The following is a 19,030-nucleotide window of genomic DNA, read 5'->3' on the forward strand; positions in this document are numbered from 1 at the left end:
GAGGTATAAGTTTGGGAAGATTAAAAAGGACAAACACATTGTGATACGACCCAGCTATTGTGAGGATGAGGGGAATCTGTGGTTCCCCTCATATTTGCAGCAGATGGGTCCTTGTCATCCTGTCTTTGAGTGACCTGCCTGCCCTTTTTAACCGTCCACAACCTACTATTCCCTGAGAGAAATGGCAGACATGTTATTATGTTAGCCATATTAGCTGATGGTGGTAATCGCCAGGCCCATCAGCCGTATGCCAAACTACGTCCACAACATATCTTTCCAGTGACTTGCAGGAACTGGGTCATTCGAAGCACAGACAATGGTCTGCAGCAGGTCTCACACAGATTGCACTCTGGATATGGAGGAGCAGGTATTGTGATGTGTAGATGATATTGAAACAAGTATACAAAGAATTTGAGTTGCTGTATGTATCAGTCGTACTCTTGCGTAGTGAATTCAGATCGAGCAGTTGCTTTATCCCTATTATATATGTCACGTGCAATCTTTTCATCCAGCAGACCACCTTTCCCAATTACACTTCTGCCAACAGTTCACAGCCTGAATTTATGTACAGATGAGGCAAGATTCACGAGAGAAGGCATAGTAAATTACCACAATACGCACGTATGGCCAGATGCAAATCCTCGAACAAATGTGGTGAGGCATGATGATCACTTCAGTATCAAAGTATGAGTATGAACTGTCAGTGGTAGACTCGTAGGGCCATACACCTTATCAAACAGATTAACAGGTGCTATGTATCACCGTTTCCTGCACAATGAATTACCTGTAATATTGGAGAATAAAGCCTCTGCAGAAAAATGACTGGTTTGTACCTGATGGTATACAGATTGTGGGACAGTACCTCACCACATTATTTCATGGGTGATGGACTGGTCAAGGTGGTGTGGTAGCATGGTCTCTCCATTCATCAGACTTGATTCCATAGGATTTATAGCTATGGGGACATTTGTAGGCACTGGTGTATCCCCAGCCTATCAACAGTTTGTAGACGTTACATCAACGTGTGACCAATACATGTGATGTAATCTGAATAGAGGCAGGTGTATCTGAAAAAGTGCATGGTTCACTGTGAAAAAGTGCTGAAGGATGTGTCAGGATGTATGGTAACCACAAGCGGCACTGCTTATAGCGTTCACTTCTAGGTGACAAGCAGATGGGAATGAGGGAAAAGATTGGTACATATCTCAACAGATATTGCTTTCTGGACATATCATTATAGGAACTTTTCTTCTAGTTTGACCAATACCACCTCCTGTAGGATTATTTGATACATTGATAACAGGCAGTTGATATACATTCTTGTCTGGTTAATCATAACTTTTCACCCTATTGCAGTTAAATATTGAGAGTAACTTCTTCAGAAATGACAGTTTGGCTATGTTCTGTTGTTCCTTGAAAAATAATGACTTGTGCTCTGGAGACCATTGCTTAAGCAGTAGTTCAAAATGAATTGTAGTCGATAGCATAACAAAGCCAGTCAAGCTGGGAACATCATTATTGAAATTCCAGAATTTTATTCTTGTATATTATATATTGTCATGCTGAGGAATAACTCTTAAATAATTGTTTTATTGTAATTTTCTCCAGTTTGGGTCAGTTTACTCAAACTTATGTAGTAATTACTATGTCTGCTCTGTAGACGACGACATTATCCACTCCTTTTATATTTTAATTTTCCTTCCACTGAATGACTAAATGATAAAGGAGTAGATAATTAAAAATGAAATCAGAACATTCAAGCTGTCATCACATCTATGGTATTTATGTTACTAAGTACTAATTTTTGTTTGTTTGTATGTGACAGGAATGTTTGTTACCTTTGCTGTTGGAGCCTTGCAAAGCAGGAAGTTCTTACGTGTCTGGCTCTTTTAGACTCTATCGTCTGCTATAGTAACTTTCCTCCAGGCTCTCTCCGAATTTTTATTGGTGCTTTGTGCCACACTGTTAACATGGAAGACTACTGCCCTACTAGTTGGAAGGTAGTGCAACTTAGTGATACTCTGTAAACAAAAATCTAAAATTGTAACATTTTGAGTGATTTGTGATGAAGTAAATACTCAATAATTCTGTAAAAACTGTAGTGTGTGTAGTACAAACATTTTGTCATTGTTGCCACAATTCTTGCTCTGTCTGGTGGTATTGACTGTTTAATACATCAATGCTAATAATGAAACTTAATGGCAGATTAAGACTATGTGCTGGACTGAGACTCTTAACAGAAGGCCTCAGGTCCCGAGTTCGAGTCTTGGCCCGGCACACAGTTTTAATCCACTAGGAAGATTCATATCGGTGCACACTCTGCTGCAGAGTGAAATTCTCATTCTGGATGTTAATAATTTTCAGTAGTTTATGTTTTTGATTTGCACTTATTCCGTTATTTATACAAGATGTTTCAGAAGGAATGGTAAATATTTCAGAAAATGACTTTCAAGAACAATTTAGAACTAAAAGTTCAAGGAACACACCTACAGTTTTAATTTGATGTTAGGGTATAGAGGCATAAAGTAGGTGCTTGTGGTTTCTGTATCAATGTGTTTCAGATGGCAGTATTTTCTGCTCTGAGGATTGACTCAAATGGTATTGTAGGTTTGAGCTGACTATTTTCAGTAATAAAAGTGTACAAGGTGTGTCACTCATTTCATAAATACTCAGAGTTCTCTGAAGCTTCATATAAAATTAATCATGTTAGAATTATTAAATTAGGTTTATTGCTTTAACTTTTTTATTGACGTTGTGACATTCGCCTGTTTTATTTCTTCATTGATGGTCCTCGGTGTCGATGTACTGTGTTGCTATACTGGCTGAAAAATGGGGGGATGGAAGTTCGATACTGGCTACTTTAAATGATGTAGGTGACAGGTGCACATTTGCGTTTCACAGTTCTGTACTTTCACTGTTCACAACCGCCCCAATAATACACAGCTATATGGCCAGTGCACTATTGTTTAACTTTCGATAAGCCTCATTAATAGTTTGCAGGCAAACATCAACATAATGCTGCAATTGTTTACTGTTGAACATCTACGAGCAGTAAAAACCTAACCACACATTTCACAGTCTTTCAAATAAATTGAACAGACACTGTCATTGCTTTAACACATGGCCTATTGGTGTAACACTTATTTCATGGGTAAGTTAATGCATTGTTCAAACCAACACAGGTTTTTTGTCTGATACTTGGCTTTGGACTGACTGTCTTGAGCCCAAAAATTGGGCCTTTTATATATCATCACAATAATAGGCACTGAAACTACACAGTGTTCAATGTTTAATTTACAGAAATTACTAATAAAACCTAACTCATTAAATTAACTGAATATAATAAAAACTTCCTTCTTTTTAACAGTTTCTTCTACTATAAGAGTTAAACTGAATTATTTGTTTAAACCATGAAATTCACCGATATAGTTACACAGACAATACTTTTGTCAAAACTGGTAATTATGTTGGAAATAATTAAGGGCTCGCTTTGCTAACATGTTTTTGAACAGAGCTAAATAAATACTTAAAAGAATGCTATTAGTTGTTCCTCCGAATGTTTATAATTAGTACAGAATTTATATTTGTGTATAAGTCAATAATAGAATTTAAGTTACAAAACAATTACTGATTTCACCCTATAACAGAAGATATTAACTAGGAATAGTCAAAATAAATTAGAAAATCAATTACATACATAAAACTATAATGATGAACTAAAAGATGGACAGTCTAGGGGTACTGGAAAGAAGGATTATTAGAAAAATAATGGGTGCAATAAAAACTGCAGATGATTGGAAAATAAGAAGTAATGAGAAGATCTACAACAATTTAGATAGAAAAAAATCTGAAGTAATGGCCAAATGAAGAGTAACCTTTTTCGGACACCTCTACCAAATGGATGGGAATAGACTAACAAAACAAATACTCCTATATTTCTGGAAGAAGAAATTAATAATAGCATGGATTACAGAAGTAAGGAAAGATCTCCAAAGAAACAACATCAAAGAATCAGAAATAGCAGAAAGAAACTATTTTAAAAATAAAACACTAAATTTGGAAGCCTTTCAAAGCAGAAGAAATAAAAAATCGAGGACAACATGGACAGAAGAAAAGAAGAGACTTCATGGGGAGAAAATGAGAATATAGTGGAAAAATAGGAAACAACAATGGAATAGTTGGTCAATATGATTGGGGAAAAAAAAGATGAACAAAAATAGGCACAAAATTAGATCTGCTTGCTATATTCTTTATAACTGAGGGCCAACCTTTCTTTTTATGAAAATGAAAATGTAGATTATACTCATGCATGTTAATGGTAATTAGTCGAAAACGAAAAATGATTTTTAGGGAGGCAGATTGCAAAACAAGAGGGGAAGTAAAAATATCCCAGCCTGCTTTGTCACAATGTCTTCTTGAAGGATCATTGGGGCAGTTTCCATTAGAGTCTTCACATAGTAAACAGTTTAAAAACTATGCTTGTATTCAAAAGACAGTTGCCAACACTATATGTTTTGCAGTACTTGCCTCACTAAAGAAATGACTTACATCTACATCTACTCTGTGATGTGATTATGAAGTTGCCACTTTGCCATACAGTGTGTGTGTGTGTGTGTGTGTGTGTGTGTGTGTGTGTGTGTGTGTGTGTGTGTGTGAGAGAGAGAGAGAGAGAGAGAGAGAGAGAGAGAGAGAGAGAGAGACTGATGTGATAGCTGAAGCTTCAAATACAGTTGAAGCTTCAAATATAGTAACCTTCAACATGGGTATATCAGGGACAAAAACACTCTGCATCTTTTGTGGCGCAATAACTGCTCCATTAAATTTGAGTCTTGCAGCCACATAAATTCCACTCCTTAAAATATTTTGGCCAAATACCATTCAGTCTTCAGAGTGAGCCAAATGAATGGCTCACTTTGTAAGTGGGTCAACTGTATACAGCTGAAATACATGGTCCTGTCACATTAATGTGTCTGTGTTTGATGTCAGCATGCAATGGCCACTCACAGGTGGCAGATGACAGCACAAACATTGGAGGGTATATAAATTGTGTCAGGGGGCACAGAAGACGTTTCAGTTGTTGTCGTAATGCAGAAATGGAGTGATTTATCCACCGTCCGAAAGGGCATTATCATAGGCTTTCAAACCAAGAGTGGAAGCATTTTCGAAACAGTTAAGTGTGTAAATTGTTTGTGTGCTGCCATGGTTAAAGTATACCGTACATGGAAAAATGGCACTATTCAAAACTGGCAACGAGGCAGTTGTGGTGTGCTACGGATAGGAAGTGTACAGATGAATAATCGTGGAACTGTTGAGCAACCGGCTGCCTTTGCCACACTGAGGAACCTCAGTCCCCTCTTCATTGGATGATTTTGGGAAACCAGAGAAGCATAAATCAGGACAGAAAGGCCAGAGCTGGAGTCAGACTTCTTTTGAGAGCTTGAATTTTTTATAGCTATGTTCAGTCACTTCGTGTTACTTATTGATGATGTTCCATTTCTTTAGGGGAGGGAGTTTTATGTCTCTGTAGTAGTATAATGTATTCTTAGTAAGGATATTTTTATATAAAAAATTTATTTGTAATGAACATTGTTAGATATAGTCTCTGTGAAGCATGTTATTAATAATTATAATATCTGGGCTCCAGCACAGTGATACAAATAAGATTTTTGAAACAGTATTACACAAGTAGGAAATGTCATTAGATATGTCTGCATAATATATTTATTCAATTTGATCAATTTTTTCATTGTTATCTAGCATTAAGTTTATAATTGTAGTTCTGTTTGAAATTATGGAAATAAGTTATAATTATTTTGAGTTCTGCCCTCCTTGTTGTAGATAATGCGCAACTTGCTGGGAACCCACTTGGGTCATTCAGCACTTTTCACTATGTGTCGGCTCCTGCAAGATCCTGAGTCATTGCAAGACATTTACTTACTACGAGGAGCAATATTTTTCATCTACATGTCCTTGTGGGGAAAGAGCAAGGTGCTAACTCTGAAATATGAGCCTACAGCTGTTTTGCCATCCCTCCTGCAGGTCTGTGTGTTATTAACTACATTTTTTTTAGTGATAAATGTTTGACTGGAAAGGAATGCTAGTCATTCTTGCAGCAGAAGTAGTGTCTGTTATCAGCTAATCGAAGAACAACTTAAGAGGGGCTGACTGACAAACTAACGATGGTTTCCTAGCTTTCAGAATTTTCTGAAACTTTCTTTAACAATTATATTACCCACAGAAAAGTAAATAATAAAAATGAAATTGACTGCTGAAGGGAAAACTGACAAAGAGCACTCCATGCTGAAATTAACATTGTGGCTGCTTTGGGCTTCTACCTGGGCCAGCCTTTCTTGAGCAGCCTGCCGTGCCTAGTACTATATATGCTTCTGTAGTTCTTTCTGCAATATCACTTTGTTAAGAACTGTCCCCAGTAAGACAAAAGCAATTGTAGCTGAAAAGAATTAATTTCTTACTTGAGCCTCTTTTGCAAGTTAATGCTTTTTACAAATACACAGAGATCTAAAGGTGGCTTTTCCTAGAGTAATTTCTGATGCAGTTTTGGTAACTCATTTTGAAATTTACATGTTTTAAATATATGTCAGTAGTTCAGTGTTCCTTCTTAGCTACACGTCCATAATACCTACTGCTCTCCATGTTTTCTTTGCTCTACTAAATAAAGAAATAAACAAATTTGAGTTTAACTAAAAAAATGTTTTTCGATCACTTTCTGTTGGTGTGCATATTATACCATTTCGTTGCAAGTGAGGTATGAAACCCATCAGTGATGAAATTTTCCTTTATGATTTAACTGGAGAGAGTTAGAAAAGCGACAGCAGGAACACGCTTACACATATAAACATTAAGGAAATTTACAAGCTTTCAGAGCCAGTGACTCCTTCTAGCAGAAGGGTTGAAGGGGAAGGAAGAGAGATGAAGAAGAAGGAGTGGTGAGTTAGGAAATGGGGATAGTTTGGAAAAGTTGCCCATAACTTCAGGTCAGAGGAGACTTACGGGATGGGACAAGAAGGAAAGAGTCCGTCAAAAATTACATGACGAATGACAAAATGCTTAGATCATTTCTTAGTTGACACCTGTGACCTAAAGAAGAATCATCAAGTGCATGATTAAATACATGAAAATAATTTTCTTCATTGTTACTTTTATTATTGAAATTTGCTTTCTTCTTCTCTTGTTCAGTGCAACCAAGTCTTGTCATTTTCTCCTCTCCAGGGGCTCTCAAATCTTTGTTAATACGTACATGGTGGGCAAGGATGCCAAGCTGTTGCTGTACTTTTTCCTTTCCTGTGATGTAATCTTAATCTCCAACTACATCTTTCCTCAGACAGTTCGCTAGCACAAATTCCTTGCTGACAATCTCAATCATTCGTGGCCTTTTATCACTTTGTTCCCTTTATTTTACATGACATATTTTTGTTATCTTATGTCTAGTTCCCATATGTGTGGGGAATGTCACCCAATACCCAGCATGATGGTCAGTTGTGTGGGGGCCATCAGCTGCCTGTATGATGGTAGTCCTCTGACCATGCAGGGATCACACTATTGATGCCTGAGTTGTCATCTCACTGCACATGTCAAGCAGTAGGTGCCTGTCTGTCTGGGGACCTCAGGACTTCAGGCACTGGCTGTCACACCAGCTGGCCTTTGCTCTGGCTAGGTGGCATACATGGGGATAGTCCTCATTCAGAGTAGGTGATGTAATGGAGGTTATTTGGCATCCTGAAACGAGCAAAGTTATCAGCCATTGGCCACGAGGATCTGGCAGTCACTTCAGGCAAACAGCAATTCACTACAGATCGTTACGACTCTAGGAACTTTCCCTCCTTGGCCACACAATGAGAGGAAGCCAAAAGCAAGAAATTTTGCAGACACTTACTCCTCTTAGTACTTGGTTTATATCCAAACAGAAGGAGGGTCCTTTTTTTGTAAAAAATAGATGGTTCTGAAGAATATTGGAAATGTATCTGGCGAACTTTCTTCCCTTAGCAAATTATGAAGTGATTCCATCTTAAGATGGTAAATCCTACCCAACCTTGGTGGACTCTTGTAAACAACTTGTTGATGAACCTGTTACTATAACACCCCATAAGAATCTAAACATAGTATGGGAATTAATTTTCCTTGGGACCTAACACTGCAGATGGTTGTAGTGTGAGACAGTGTTTTATAATTAAATGGTCACTACTTAGTTTTGTCTCTATGAAAAGATACTTGAATTGCATGTGTGTGCTTTACACCTACCTTCACCATTTACAGGAACCTGAAAACAATTTTTTTGCGGTCACACAGAAAGCAATGGAGAGCATACTGACCATAATTTCTAGTCTGCAAGTCCACATTACTATTTGTGCTCACTGAATTAAAATGTTCCAACTTCCTATTTACTCAGCAGGATCAGGAGCTATGACTATAAGTAAAGGCTTTCGAATTTATGTGATTGATATATTCTGCAAAAGTTCACATACACAAAATATAATAATATCCCTAATAATAATAACAACATCCCTCATGGAAACAGCTCTATTAACAGTTCAGAGGTGACCCCTAAAGGAAGTTCAAAGTAAAATAGTCCGTTCCCCTGATTTCTAATCATCAAAAGTTAATTGCTCACGCTAAAAGTGGAAAATAATCTCAGCACTTGCCACATGGCTTTGTCAGCATTACATGTGGCACCCGAACAGTTAATTCCGTGAAATCTAAACAATCCAGGATCATGTACATTCCTCGTGAGTTCACATCATACTTTTACCGGAAACGCATTCAAGTCTGCCCAGCTCTGATATCTGAGGCACAGCCGCATGAGCGTCTGATTGATGTGTACAGTTGATATCTCAGAGGGGAAGTATCTCTTCTTACTGCCTCTCTGGCTGTATTTAAATAGAGATGCAGAGCACTGCCAAATGCAACATCTGTTAACCACCACCCTAGGCTCAGGTAGCAATATCTAAATGGCCTCTTTCTCGGACACACATTAATTAACAGTTCTGTCATTTAACAATTATAGTGTTGAGTTTGCTTTAGTTACTGAAAAAGGTTTAGCTTGACTTAAACTCTGCTGACTAGAATTTTTAGAATGGAACCGACAGTAGAACATGACCTCTGAACTGCCTCTCTAAGATTCCTTGTAATTATTGTTATTTACAATACAGTCTTGAAACTTGGTATGGCTGTATTATTGCATGAATGTAATAGAGTACTGTCATTAGAACTTCGTTACAAATACAAATGATACTTAATACACCATGGATATGGATATTTTCATTCCAAATTTGGCTTTTAGTAAATAACGTGAAAACTAAAAGAGGTAGCTTATTGACGTCTCATATTTAATGTTTTTATATGAAACTGAGGCTACATATGAATTTTCAGCTTTCTACTTTATTTGGCATCTTCCACGTTTCATAAAAACACCATTTTTAACCAAAATACTGCTCTGATCAAGGTGAGACTTGTAACTTTTCATCGTGACATACATTTGCATATTCTGAACAGTTTGTAGCATTGTAATTTTATCATTCAGCACAACTTTTTTTTTTTTCTTAAGATCATATATTTTGCTTTACATATTCATTTAATCATTCTGAGACTGTACAGTGTTAACATTAATATACTTAAGCATACTCTGATGAAGTTTGGGAAAGATATTTTAATTTTTACTTCCACTCTTAAAGTATGGTGCAATCCTTCGTTTATTAAGCACAGGTGTGTTATGATAATGTGATGCTGGTAGTACTGAACATGACCTCTGGCACACTCACTCATCTCTGTACCTCTTGCAATGATACAGTACTTGTTGTGCTGCAGCAGAACTAAGTGAAAATTTGGATAAATGAGGGATCCACTTTGAATGTCTTCATGTGTGTTGAGGCTCACCAGACAACAAAGTTGACACTAGTGCATTCATCCTTGCTTTTGAGAGGGATTCACTTCCGGAAGTGGTCAAAATCATGGTTTACTGCTGTCACGTGAGGCCATATGTCCCAACGCCATGTGGGCATATATCTTCCCCGTGTTCGTATGACCTGATTTATGGAGACTGTGGCTAGCCACTTCACAAAAATTTACCATGTGCACTACTACCATGTGAAGGTGTCCATTGTGGGAATGACCACACTTGCTGATCCTCGAGGTGTGCTGCTGTAATCATGGAATGCAACATGCAGATACTGAAAGTTCCAGATGGCCTCTCATACTTCGAAGCTCATAAAAAATATATAATCCTTTGTGTTCAGGCGCAGTGATGCTGACTTTTGCCATTATAGATGTCAGGCTATTAACACTGCCTAGTATTTTTACTCCCTTGACGTAGACCGAGCAAGGTGGCGCAGTGGTTAGCACACTGGACTCGCATTCGGGAGGACGACGGTTCAATCCCGTCTCCGGCCATCCTGATTTAGGTTTTCCGTGATTTCCGTAAATCGCTTCAGGCAAATGCCGGGATGGTTCCTATGAAAGGGCACGGCCGATTTCCTTCCCCATCCTTCCCTCACCCGAGCTTGCGCTCCGTCTCTAATGACCTCGTTGTCGATGGGAAGTTAAACACTAATATCCTCCTCCTCCTCCTTGACGTAGACCTTAAGTTGTCAAGCAAATAAACCTGGCCTTTGGGGGGCGAGAGGTCCTCACCTCTCGTGGTTCCTGTGCTACAGTCTCAAGGAACCACCCACTGCATCTGGTCAGAACAGCAGCATCCTACTTCGGCATCAACTGGTGACAAGGCTCCTTTTGGGAACCCTGCCCCTGGAAAGCTATCATCCAGCAACCCTACCAGCCAGTTGTTGAAGGTGCAGCGAACTGTGGGTCCCAGGATTTACCTGCTTTTCTGCCATTCCTACACATAATGTGAATAAGTCCACCAAGGATCTCGACTCCCAAAAGTTTCAACAGAGTAAAGAAGAGACCTTGCTAGAAGGCTACCCTGATGATCCTGGAGGCTCCAGATTCCTCCACTACGTTGGACTTCTAACCAGTGTTTGTGGATGTTGTTCCACTGCCATGAGTGTCAGAAAATGACCCTGGGTTGTGACCCCTTTCTCCTGGCCGGTTCGCGCATACTTGGGACACCCTCAGTGTGATGATACAAAGAACTGCAAAGGATATTTCTATCACCCAGCAGAACTACTACTACTACTACTACTACTAATAATAATAATAATAATAATAATACTGTTATTACTTTCCTCTTGTTCTGCATTCTGTGTTGCTCTCCAAAAAACACACTTTACTAATGACTGTTCTCCAATTCTTTGAGGTTACTGTGCATTCTGCTTGACTCACACTGGCACTGAAAGAGCATCTTGATGAGATCTGCACATTGGTTCACACAGATATCGTCAGTGATGTGCTTCCCTCCATACCACGTTGGAAGCAATAGCAATGTGAGTGCAAACAACCCAATCAGTCTCCACTTGTTACATTTATTTGCCCCCAGGCAGGGCATTTATGTTAAGATGACCATTTTAATCCAACAACTCTCTCCTCCTCCCTACTCTTTTTGTCTTATTCGGGTATTTCAATGTGCATTATCTCCTGTGGGTTAAAACCACTTCATCTGGTAGGGGCCTTCTGATTGCTCAGTTTCTTTGCAATCTTGATCTGTGTCTGCTCAATGATGGTGCACCTCTACCTTCTTTCGTGCCAGACACTGCACTGTTCTAGCTGTTGACCTTATCATCTCTCCCCCAGTCTTGTGACTTCACTATAATGGTTATTACTCAGTGATCTTTATGACAGTGACCACTTTCCGGTGATGATATCGTGTTTTTATCACCATCCAGTTGACAGCTTACCACATTGGGCTTTTCAAAGTTCCAACTGGCAGTTGTATATCTTTGCCATCACCTTCAGTCCCTTTCTGTCAGAGTGTGTTGATGAGGTTGTGGGAAACCTCTTTCTGTGTTATCACTCGTGCTGCTGGAACTGCTGTCCCTCTTTCTGGTAGTCCAATCCACAGTCGGCCGATGCCATTGTTAACCAAAGTCATTGCAACAGCTCTTCAGGGACACTGAAGCTTCCTGCAACATCTCGAGTGACTTCCTTCACAGCCCACCCTTATCACTTTTAATCAGCTGATGCAAAGGCATGCTATCTAATAAACACAGTAAGAAGGAATGCATCATCTCCTCCTGGGGAATGTATGCATCTTAATTCCAGCTGTAGACCAAGTTCTGTAGTCTGCGGGGCTGCCGAGGTAGCTGTCCCATGTGTCTTCCTCTGTGGTGGTATGTATATCTATTGATATATCTGTTCTTAGTAAACACCTTGTGACCATTTTGCAGCAGCATCAATGTTTTCTTGTCGAGCTACTTCTCGAACATACACTCTGAGTTGACAAGTCATGGAATACCTCCTAATATCATGTTGGACCTCTTTTTACCCAGTGTAGCGCTGTAGCTTGACTTGACATGGCCTCAACAAGACATTAGAAGTCCCCTGCTGAAATATTGAGCCTTGCTGCTACTATAGCTGTCCATAATCGTGAAAGTGTTGCTGGTTCAGGATGTTGTGCACGAATAGACCTCTCAGTTATGTCCCGTAAATTTTCAGTGGGATTCATATCTGGTGATCTGGGTAGCTGAATCATTCACTTGAATTGTCCAGAATGTTCTTCAGACCAATTGTGAACAATTGTGGCTAGGTGATATGACATTGTTGTTTGGGAACTTCAAGTCCATGAAAGGATGCAAATGATCTCCAATTAGCCGAACAGACCCTTTTCCGATTAATGATTGGTTCATTTGGACCAGAAGATGCAGACCATTTCATGTAAAAACAGCCCATACCATTATGGAACCCGTTTTTTTTAACACAGCTCACACAATTATGGAACCACCACCAGCTTGCACAGCACCTTGCTGACAACTGGGGTCCATGGCTTTGTGGAGTCTGTGCCATACTCAAACCCTACAATCAGCTATAAGCATGTGAAATCAGGACTCGTATGACCAGGGCACAGCTTTCCAGTCATCTAGGTTCCAACCAATATGCTCATTATCCCAAGAGAGGCACTGCAGGTATTGATATGCCTTTAGCAAAGGCACTGGCATCAGTCATCTGCTGCTGTAGCCCCTTGATGTCAAATTTCACCTCACAGTCTAAACATATATGTTTGTTGTATGTCCCTGATTTCTGCAGTTATTTCATCCAGTGTTTCATTTTTGTTAACACTGACAACTCTACATAAACCCTACTGCTCTTGGTTGTTAAGTGAAGCCTGTTGGCCACTGCGATGTTTGTGGTGAGAGGTATTGCCTGAAAATTGGTGTTCTCAGCACAGTCTTGACACTGTTGATCTCATAATACTGAATTTACTAATGGTTTCGAAAATGGAATGTCCCATGTGTGTAGCTCCATGTCCATTTTGTGTTCAGAGTCTGTTAATTCCTGTCTTGCATCCATAATCACCTCAAAAACCCTTTTCACATCAGTCAACTGAGTACAAATGACAACTCCACCATTGCACTGTCCTTTAACACCTTGTGTGCACGATATTACCTCCATCTGTATATGTGCATTTCTCTACCCCATGACTTTTTTCACCTCACTGCAGCAGACAAGTTGAAGACTGTCTGCTATCCTGTACCCCCTCAATCCGAATTATATAACAAACCTGTCAATGACTGGAAGCAACTTCAGGATCCTCAATCATCATGTAATATGGCTCCAGACATTGATTTGTTTTTTAATGAGATGTTCCAGACTGCATTTGCTCAGGCTGTTGTATTTGACTAGAAGGTATTTTGCCTTCATAGTGGTGAAGTAGTATTGTCATTCTAGTCCTTAAACCAGACAAAAACCCAGTGTTGAGCAGCAGGTACTGACAGATTAGCCCTAACAGTGTGTTCTGCAAACTATTTGGAAAGGTGATAGTCCCATGATTGTGCTGATTTCTTGAATCTGGGAGCTTTTATCCTCCTATGTTCCAGTCAGACTGACTGAGGACTGACCATCTCATTAGGTTGGAAACAGCAGATAGGCATGCTTTTTCCATACACCGACCTCTCATTGTAGTCTTTTTTTGAACTACGTAAGGCATAGTACGCTGCTTAGTGCCATCACATTTTACTTATCCTTGAGGTTCTCTACTGATTTTGATTCACTAGTTTTTATCGCAAGGGTTGTTTCAAATACATATCTCAGCTTACCACAGGTCCAAGAGAACAACATCCTACAGGGATGTGTGCTGAGTGCATTCTTCCTCACCACAATGAATGGGATAGTGTTTTCTGCCGGACCAGTAGTCACCCTTATGCATTTGCATTTGGTGTAGCTCCCAATCTGTAACTTAGGCTGAACACCAGCTCCAAGGAGCTGTCCAAAGGACCTCTGCTTGGATTTTTTGCCATAGCTTCCATGTCTCTCCTGTGAAAATGAGTCGTCCATTTCTGTCATCATACACTGTCCATCCTGATCCAGAACTTTACTTGGGTACCCAGTGGCACAGTCCCAATTTTAGGGACATGATTGTTCTGTATTTGTCAACTAAAGACTAGCAGTATGCAAATGTTTAATACTCTGTGCTTTCTTGCCTCCCCCTCCCCCTTCCCCTCTCCCGTCTCTTCGAATGTGGGTCATGGTACTCTCCTCCATATTTACCAGGCTCTGGACTTGTCCCAGTTGGTTGGCAGGTTCATAGCTCAGTCCATTACTGGGGAGTAAGACTGAGGACTTGGGCCTTCCAGACTAGTGTCACAAACAGTGTCCTTATTGAAGCAGGGTTTATACCTCTTCAGTTCCGATGGTATCAATTTTTGCTCCATTATATAGTTACCATCCAACAGTCCACTAATCAACTAACTCGTCAAATCTTTTTGCATACAAGGTGCATTGACCCCATGACACCAAGCCTTGAGTAGGATTACCAGTTGAAATGTAGGATTACCAGTTGAAATGCTCCTAAGGGCTCTCTGATGGGACCTCCTCCTAACACCGTTAGAATATGATCCCTATGTTTTCCTGAGCTTAGTCCCCAGACCATGAATTAGGACCTATGTATTTCAAGGGCCTAAAGTTTGAGTTGCTCCCACCACCTTTTAGCATCTGTCTTGTTCTTCAGGACTATCAAGGTGCAACCACCATTTACACTGACTCCTTTAAATCTGTGGATAAGACAGGATATGCTTTACATCTTGCACCAGTCAGGAACATTATTTGTTGCCAGGAATATGTAGGGTTTTTATGGCAGACCTGATAGCCATTAACAGAACCTTACATGTTATTAAACAGGCTTCTCTTGACTGTGTGTTAGTTTGTAACAATTCAATGAGCAGGCTCCAGCCTGTTGATCATTGCAACTCTTGTCACCTTGTTATATCTGCTATTCTGGACCTTCTCTGTGACCTTACTAATACTGCCTGCTCAGTTGTCTTCGCTTTAGTCCCAACTCAGGGTATCCCAGGGAATGACCTTGCCGACTGTTTGCTAGAGAAGTGATTAATAACATAACATTTGATTTGATAATCCAAGATGCAGATTTGCAGGTGCAAATAAGACCACTCCTCACTTGGGGATGGATCATCAAGTGGTAGGCTTCTGCCCCCCTCTAATGAACTCTGCACTATTACGGAAACTGTTGCTGCATGGCTCTCCATGTTCTACTCCTCCCAGAAGGAACCTATCAGCCTATGTCAACTCCACATCGGGCATTATAGATTAACATATACTTTTATCTTATGTAATTAGCTACCCCCACGTAGTTACGAAACCTTGCGGAAAGTAGTTTATGTCCTCTTGAAATGCCCCCTTGTTCTGGCTTTACAAGCTAAGTATGATCTTCGAGATTTCTTGCCTTTAATGTTAGTGTATGACGTATGGATATTTGAATGGGTTCTTTGTCTTCTCCAAGAATGTGTTTTTTATTCACAGATGCAACATTTTAATTACTTTTGGGACAGGGGTAGGATGATTGGGATCGAGTCATCTCCTTCCTCATGCTGTGTGCAAGTGACATTCGACCCTGTCACCTCTGCCAGTTGCCTGGGTAATCCCTCTGTTACTCTGTTTTAGTCCCTTTTTTTGCTGCTCTGATGAAGGCAAGACCAAAAAGATTGCTTATCCTTGATACTAACTGGTGATGAAAGGTTAATTGGACAGAGTCTTTATACTTCCTGCAAGATATTAGTTGCTGTTCTCATCTTTAATACCTTAACTTTAATGGATCAGAGGTTTGAACAGCTTTGGGAGGAATGGCCCCCATTGCATGCATAGACTCGTGGGACACTCACTTGTCCTCACCCACATACTGACCTGCTTATTTCTCTCACTTTGTTTTATTACTATCTGTCCAGTTGATGTTCTTTTTGTTTTAACCTCTCTTTTACTATTATGAGTCTTTCCAGCCAGAAGACATGCTTTATTCTGTTACTGTTTTAGCCCTTAATTGGCTTGACAAGGGTCAGATGAAGATGAGGTTTCTCACAGTACAGACAAGTCCAGGGGAAGTCCTTGTCATCTCACTGACTTGTGTTCCAGACTGAATTGTATGCTTTTCGTCATCTTCATCCTCGTCATATTTCTTCATATCATTCTAGCAAGCTGGGTAGGATGTTTATAAACAATTTGATTCCATTTTGCTCTATCTTGATATGCCACTTATCTTGATACTGTTTCCCAGTTTTTTCCTCTAGTCTTAAGTTCTTTCTTAATCTGATCCAGTCATCTTTTTCTGGGTTGTCCTATTGGTCTTTTCCCCTGCAGTACTTTTTGGGCATGCAGTTATCCTTCATCATCTTTGCATGTTCAAATCACTTGAGCCATGCAGTAATGAGCCTCTCAGTCCTTGACACATCCACTTGTGTCTTTCTTGTGATGTATTAATTCCTAGTTTTATCTCCTTTAGTCTTCTGCAAAGCTGAACACAGAAACTTCATATCACATGCTTGTAGCTTACTCAAATTAGCATAATTAATTATGCAAATCAGTGAAAATAATCAAGTTTTGAAAATATGATGTAAGTGGGTAGATAAAAAATCCACTCACCTAGTGGCTGCAGGAGGACAGACATACAAAAGGTACTAAAGTCTGCAGCTTTTGGAGCCACTGGCTCCTTGTGGCAGAAGGGGTTAAGGTGAAGGAAGAGAGATGAAGGAAAAGGTCTGGTGAGGTTTATGTAAAGGGGTAGATTTTGGAAAAGTCACCCAGAACCCTAAGCCATCACATCCATTCCTGATACTGCTGCTCTAACTTCCTAAAATCATGCCCTGAAATGAGATCCATTCAGTCTGACACTTTTCCCTCCAGATCTAGAATAGCTGTTTGTCGCTCTCCCGATCTCTGCAATATCCTTACCAGAACCTATACTACTCCTCCATCCATCTCTCTATCCTATGGCTCCTACACCTGTGACTGTACCTGCTGCAAGACTTGCCGTATGCACCCTCTTGCCACCACTTATACCAGCCTTGTAACTGGTAAAACATACTATATCAAAGGACCTATGAAATGACATGTCATATACCAGCTGTTATGTAAACACTATTTGACCTATAATATTGGCATGACTACCACTGAGCTATCAGTTAGAATGAATGGGCATAGGCAGAGGGCGTATACTGGCAACACACAATGTCCTGTTGCAGAGCATGACCTTAGTACATGTTTCTCCACACATGCCATCTGGATTCTCCTCCCAGACCTCAGTTTCTCAGAACTCCACTGGTGCGTACAGGTGCTACGACACATCCTTTGTTCTCACCATCCCCCTGGCCTTAATTTATGTTAATTTCTTTGGTGTCAGCATTTCTTCATAGTAACTTTCCTTTCTTCACTACCTTTTTAGTTTTCTGTATCTTTCATTTTCTGACGTGTCTATTTTTCACCGTCTCATCCCACCTCTATCATATACAGTGCAATTAGGCTCTGAGCACTATGCAACTTAACTTCTGAGGTCATCAGTCGCCTAGAACTTAGAACTAATTAAACCTAGCTAACCTAAGGACATCACACATATCCATGCCCGAGGCAGGATTCGAACCTGTGACCGTAGCGGTCACTCGGCACCAGACTGCAGCGCCTAGAACCGCACGGCCACTCCGGCCGGCCAGTGCAATTAGCTTTTCACTCTTATTAATTCGTGCACTAAGTTTTGACAGTAATCTCTTTATTGCTTATTACCCTATCTCCACCTCTAAGCTCTCAGGTTTTCAAATCTCATCTGGGGTTCCGGTTGATGTTTCTGAACTCTGCCGCTTTTCCTAAACCTCACCAGTCTTTTTCCTTCACTCTTCTACCTTCCCCTTGAACCCTTCTGTCAGAACAAGGAGCCACTGTCACCAAAAGCTTGCAAAGTGTAATACCTTTTATATGTGTTTTCTCCTACTGCTGCTTGGTGAGCAGATTTTTTTTATCTATCCCCTTAAATTGTATTGTTAATTACACAGGGCTACAAGCTGTATGTCATAATCAGCGAGAGAAATGTTTTAAACATCGTCTTTTTGGCTCTCACAGGAATTCCCTTGTTTCACACAAGGTTCCAGGCTTAATGAAAAAATTAGATCCCTTTCTTACTCTGTTTTGTACTTTTATTTTGGCAGTTTCATTCCTTGATAATCTACTTCACAAATAATTGAAAGCTTCCAAACATTGAATTTTCTTTCCATCTAGCATCAGGTTACCCTGGGCAGAGGTCGTGTTTATAATCATTGCTATAGTTTTGCTCTTGCTCACTGTCACTGGTACTCTTTAAATGTGGAGTTTCTTTGATCTTATCTTCCCTGTGCTTTTAAAGGTCTGTTTCTCCCCAGGTAGCTCCATCATCAGCAACGACTAAAGCATTGAGATCACCATTTCCTATCTCCTTGATTTCCTTTACAATCACATCCAGAAGTGCAATAAAAAGTAATGGGGAAAATGCACTACCCTGTTGCACTCCTCTGTCTGCCCTGAACCAGTCCGATATGCCATTAATCACTTGTACACATCTTCTGTAGCCTTCATATAGCATTTGCAGCTTCCTTATTAGGGAGTTTAGCACCACCCATTTTTATAAACCCTCCCATATCTTTCCTGTGTAATT

General features: G+C 40.0%; 1 protein-coding gene across 2 annotated transcripts in view; it reads left to right on the forward strand.

The window, feature by feature from the left end:
• LOC124777176 (tuberin) overlaps positions 1 to 19,030 on the forward strand; it is a 299,285-nt gene that overhangs the window by 45,439 nt on the left and 234,816 nt on the right. For both annotated transcript variants that reach the window (XM_047252485.1, XM_047252487.1), the window contains exons 5-6: positions 1,826 to 2,000; positions 5,839 to 6,039. In XM_047252485.1, the coding sequence (XP_047108441.1) occupies positions 1,826 to 2,000; positions 5,839 to 6,039 (376 nt within the window). The remainder of the gene's footprint in view (positions 1 to 1,825; positions 2,001 to 5,838; positions 6,040 to 19,030) is intronic.

Source organism: Schistocerca piceifrons, chromosome 2 (genome assembly GCF_021461385.2).
Source record: "Schistocerca piceifrons isolate TAMUIC-IGC-003096 chromosome 2, iqSchPice1.1, whole genome shotgun sequence".
NCBI classification, from domain to species: domain Eukaryota; kingdom Metazoa; phylum Arthropoda; class Insecta; order Orthoptera; family Acrididae; genus Schistocerca; species Schistocerca piceifrons.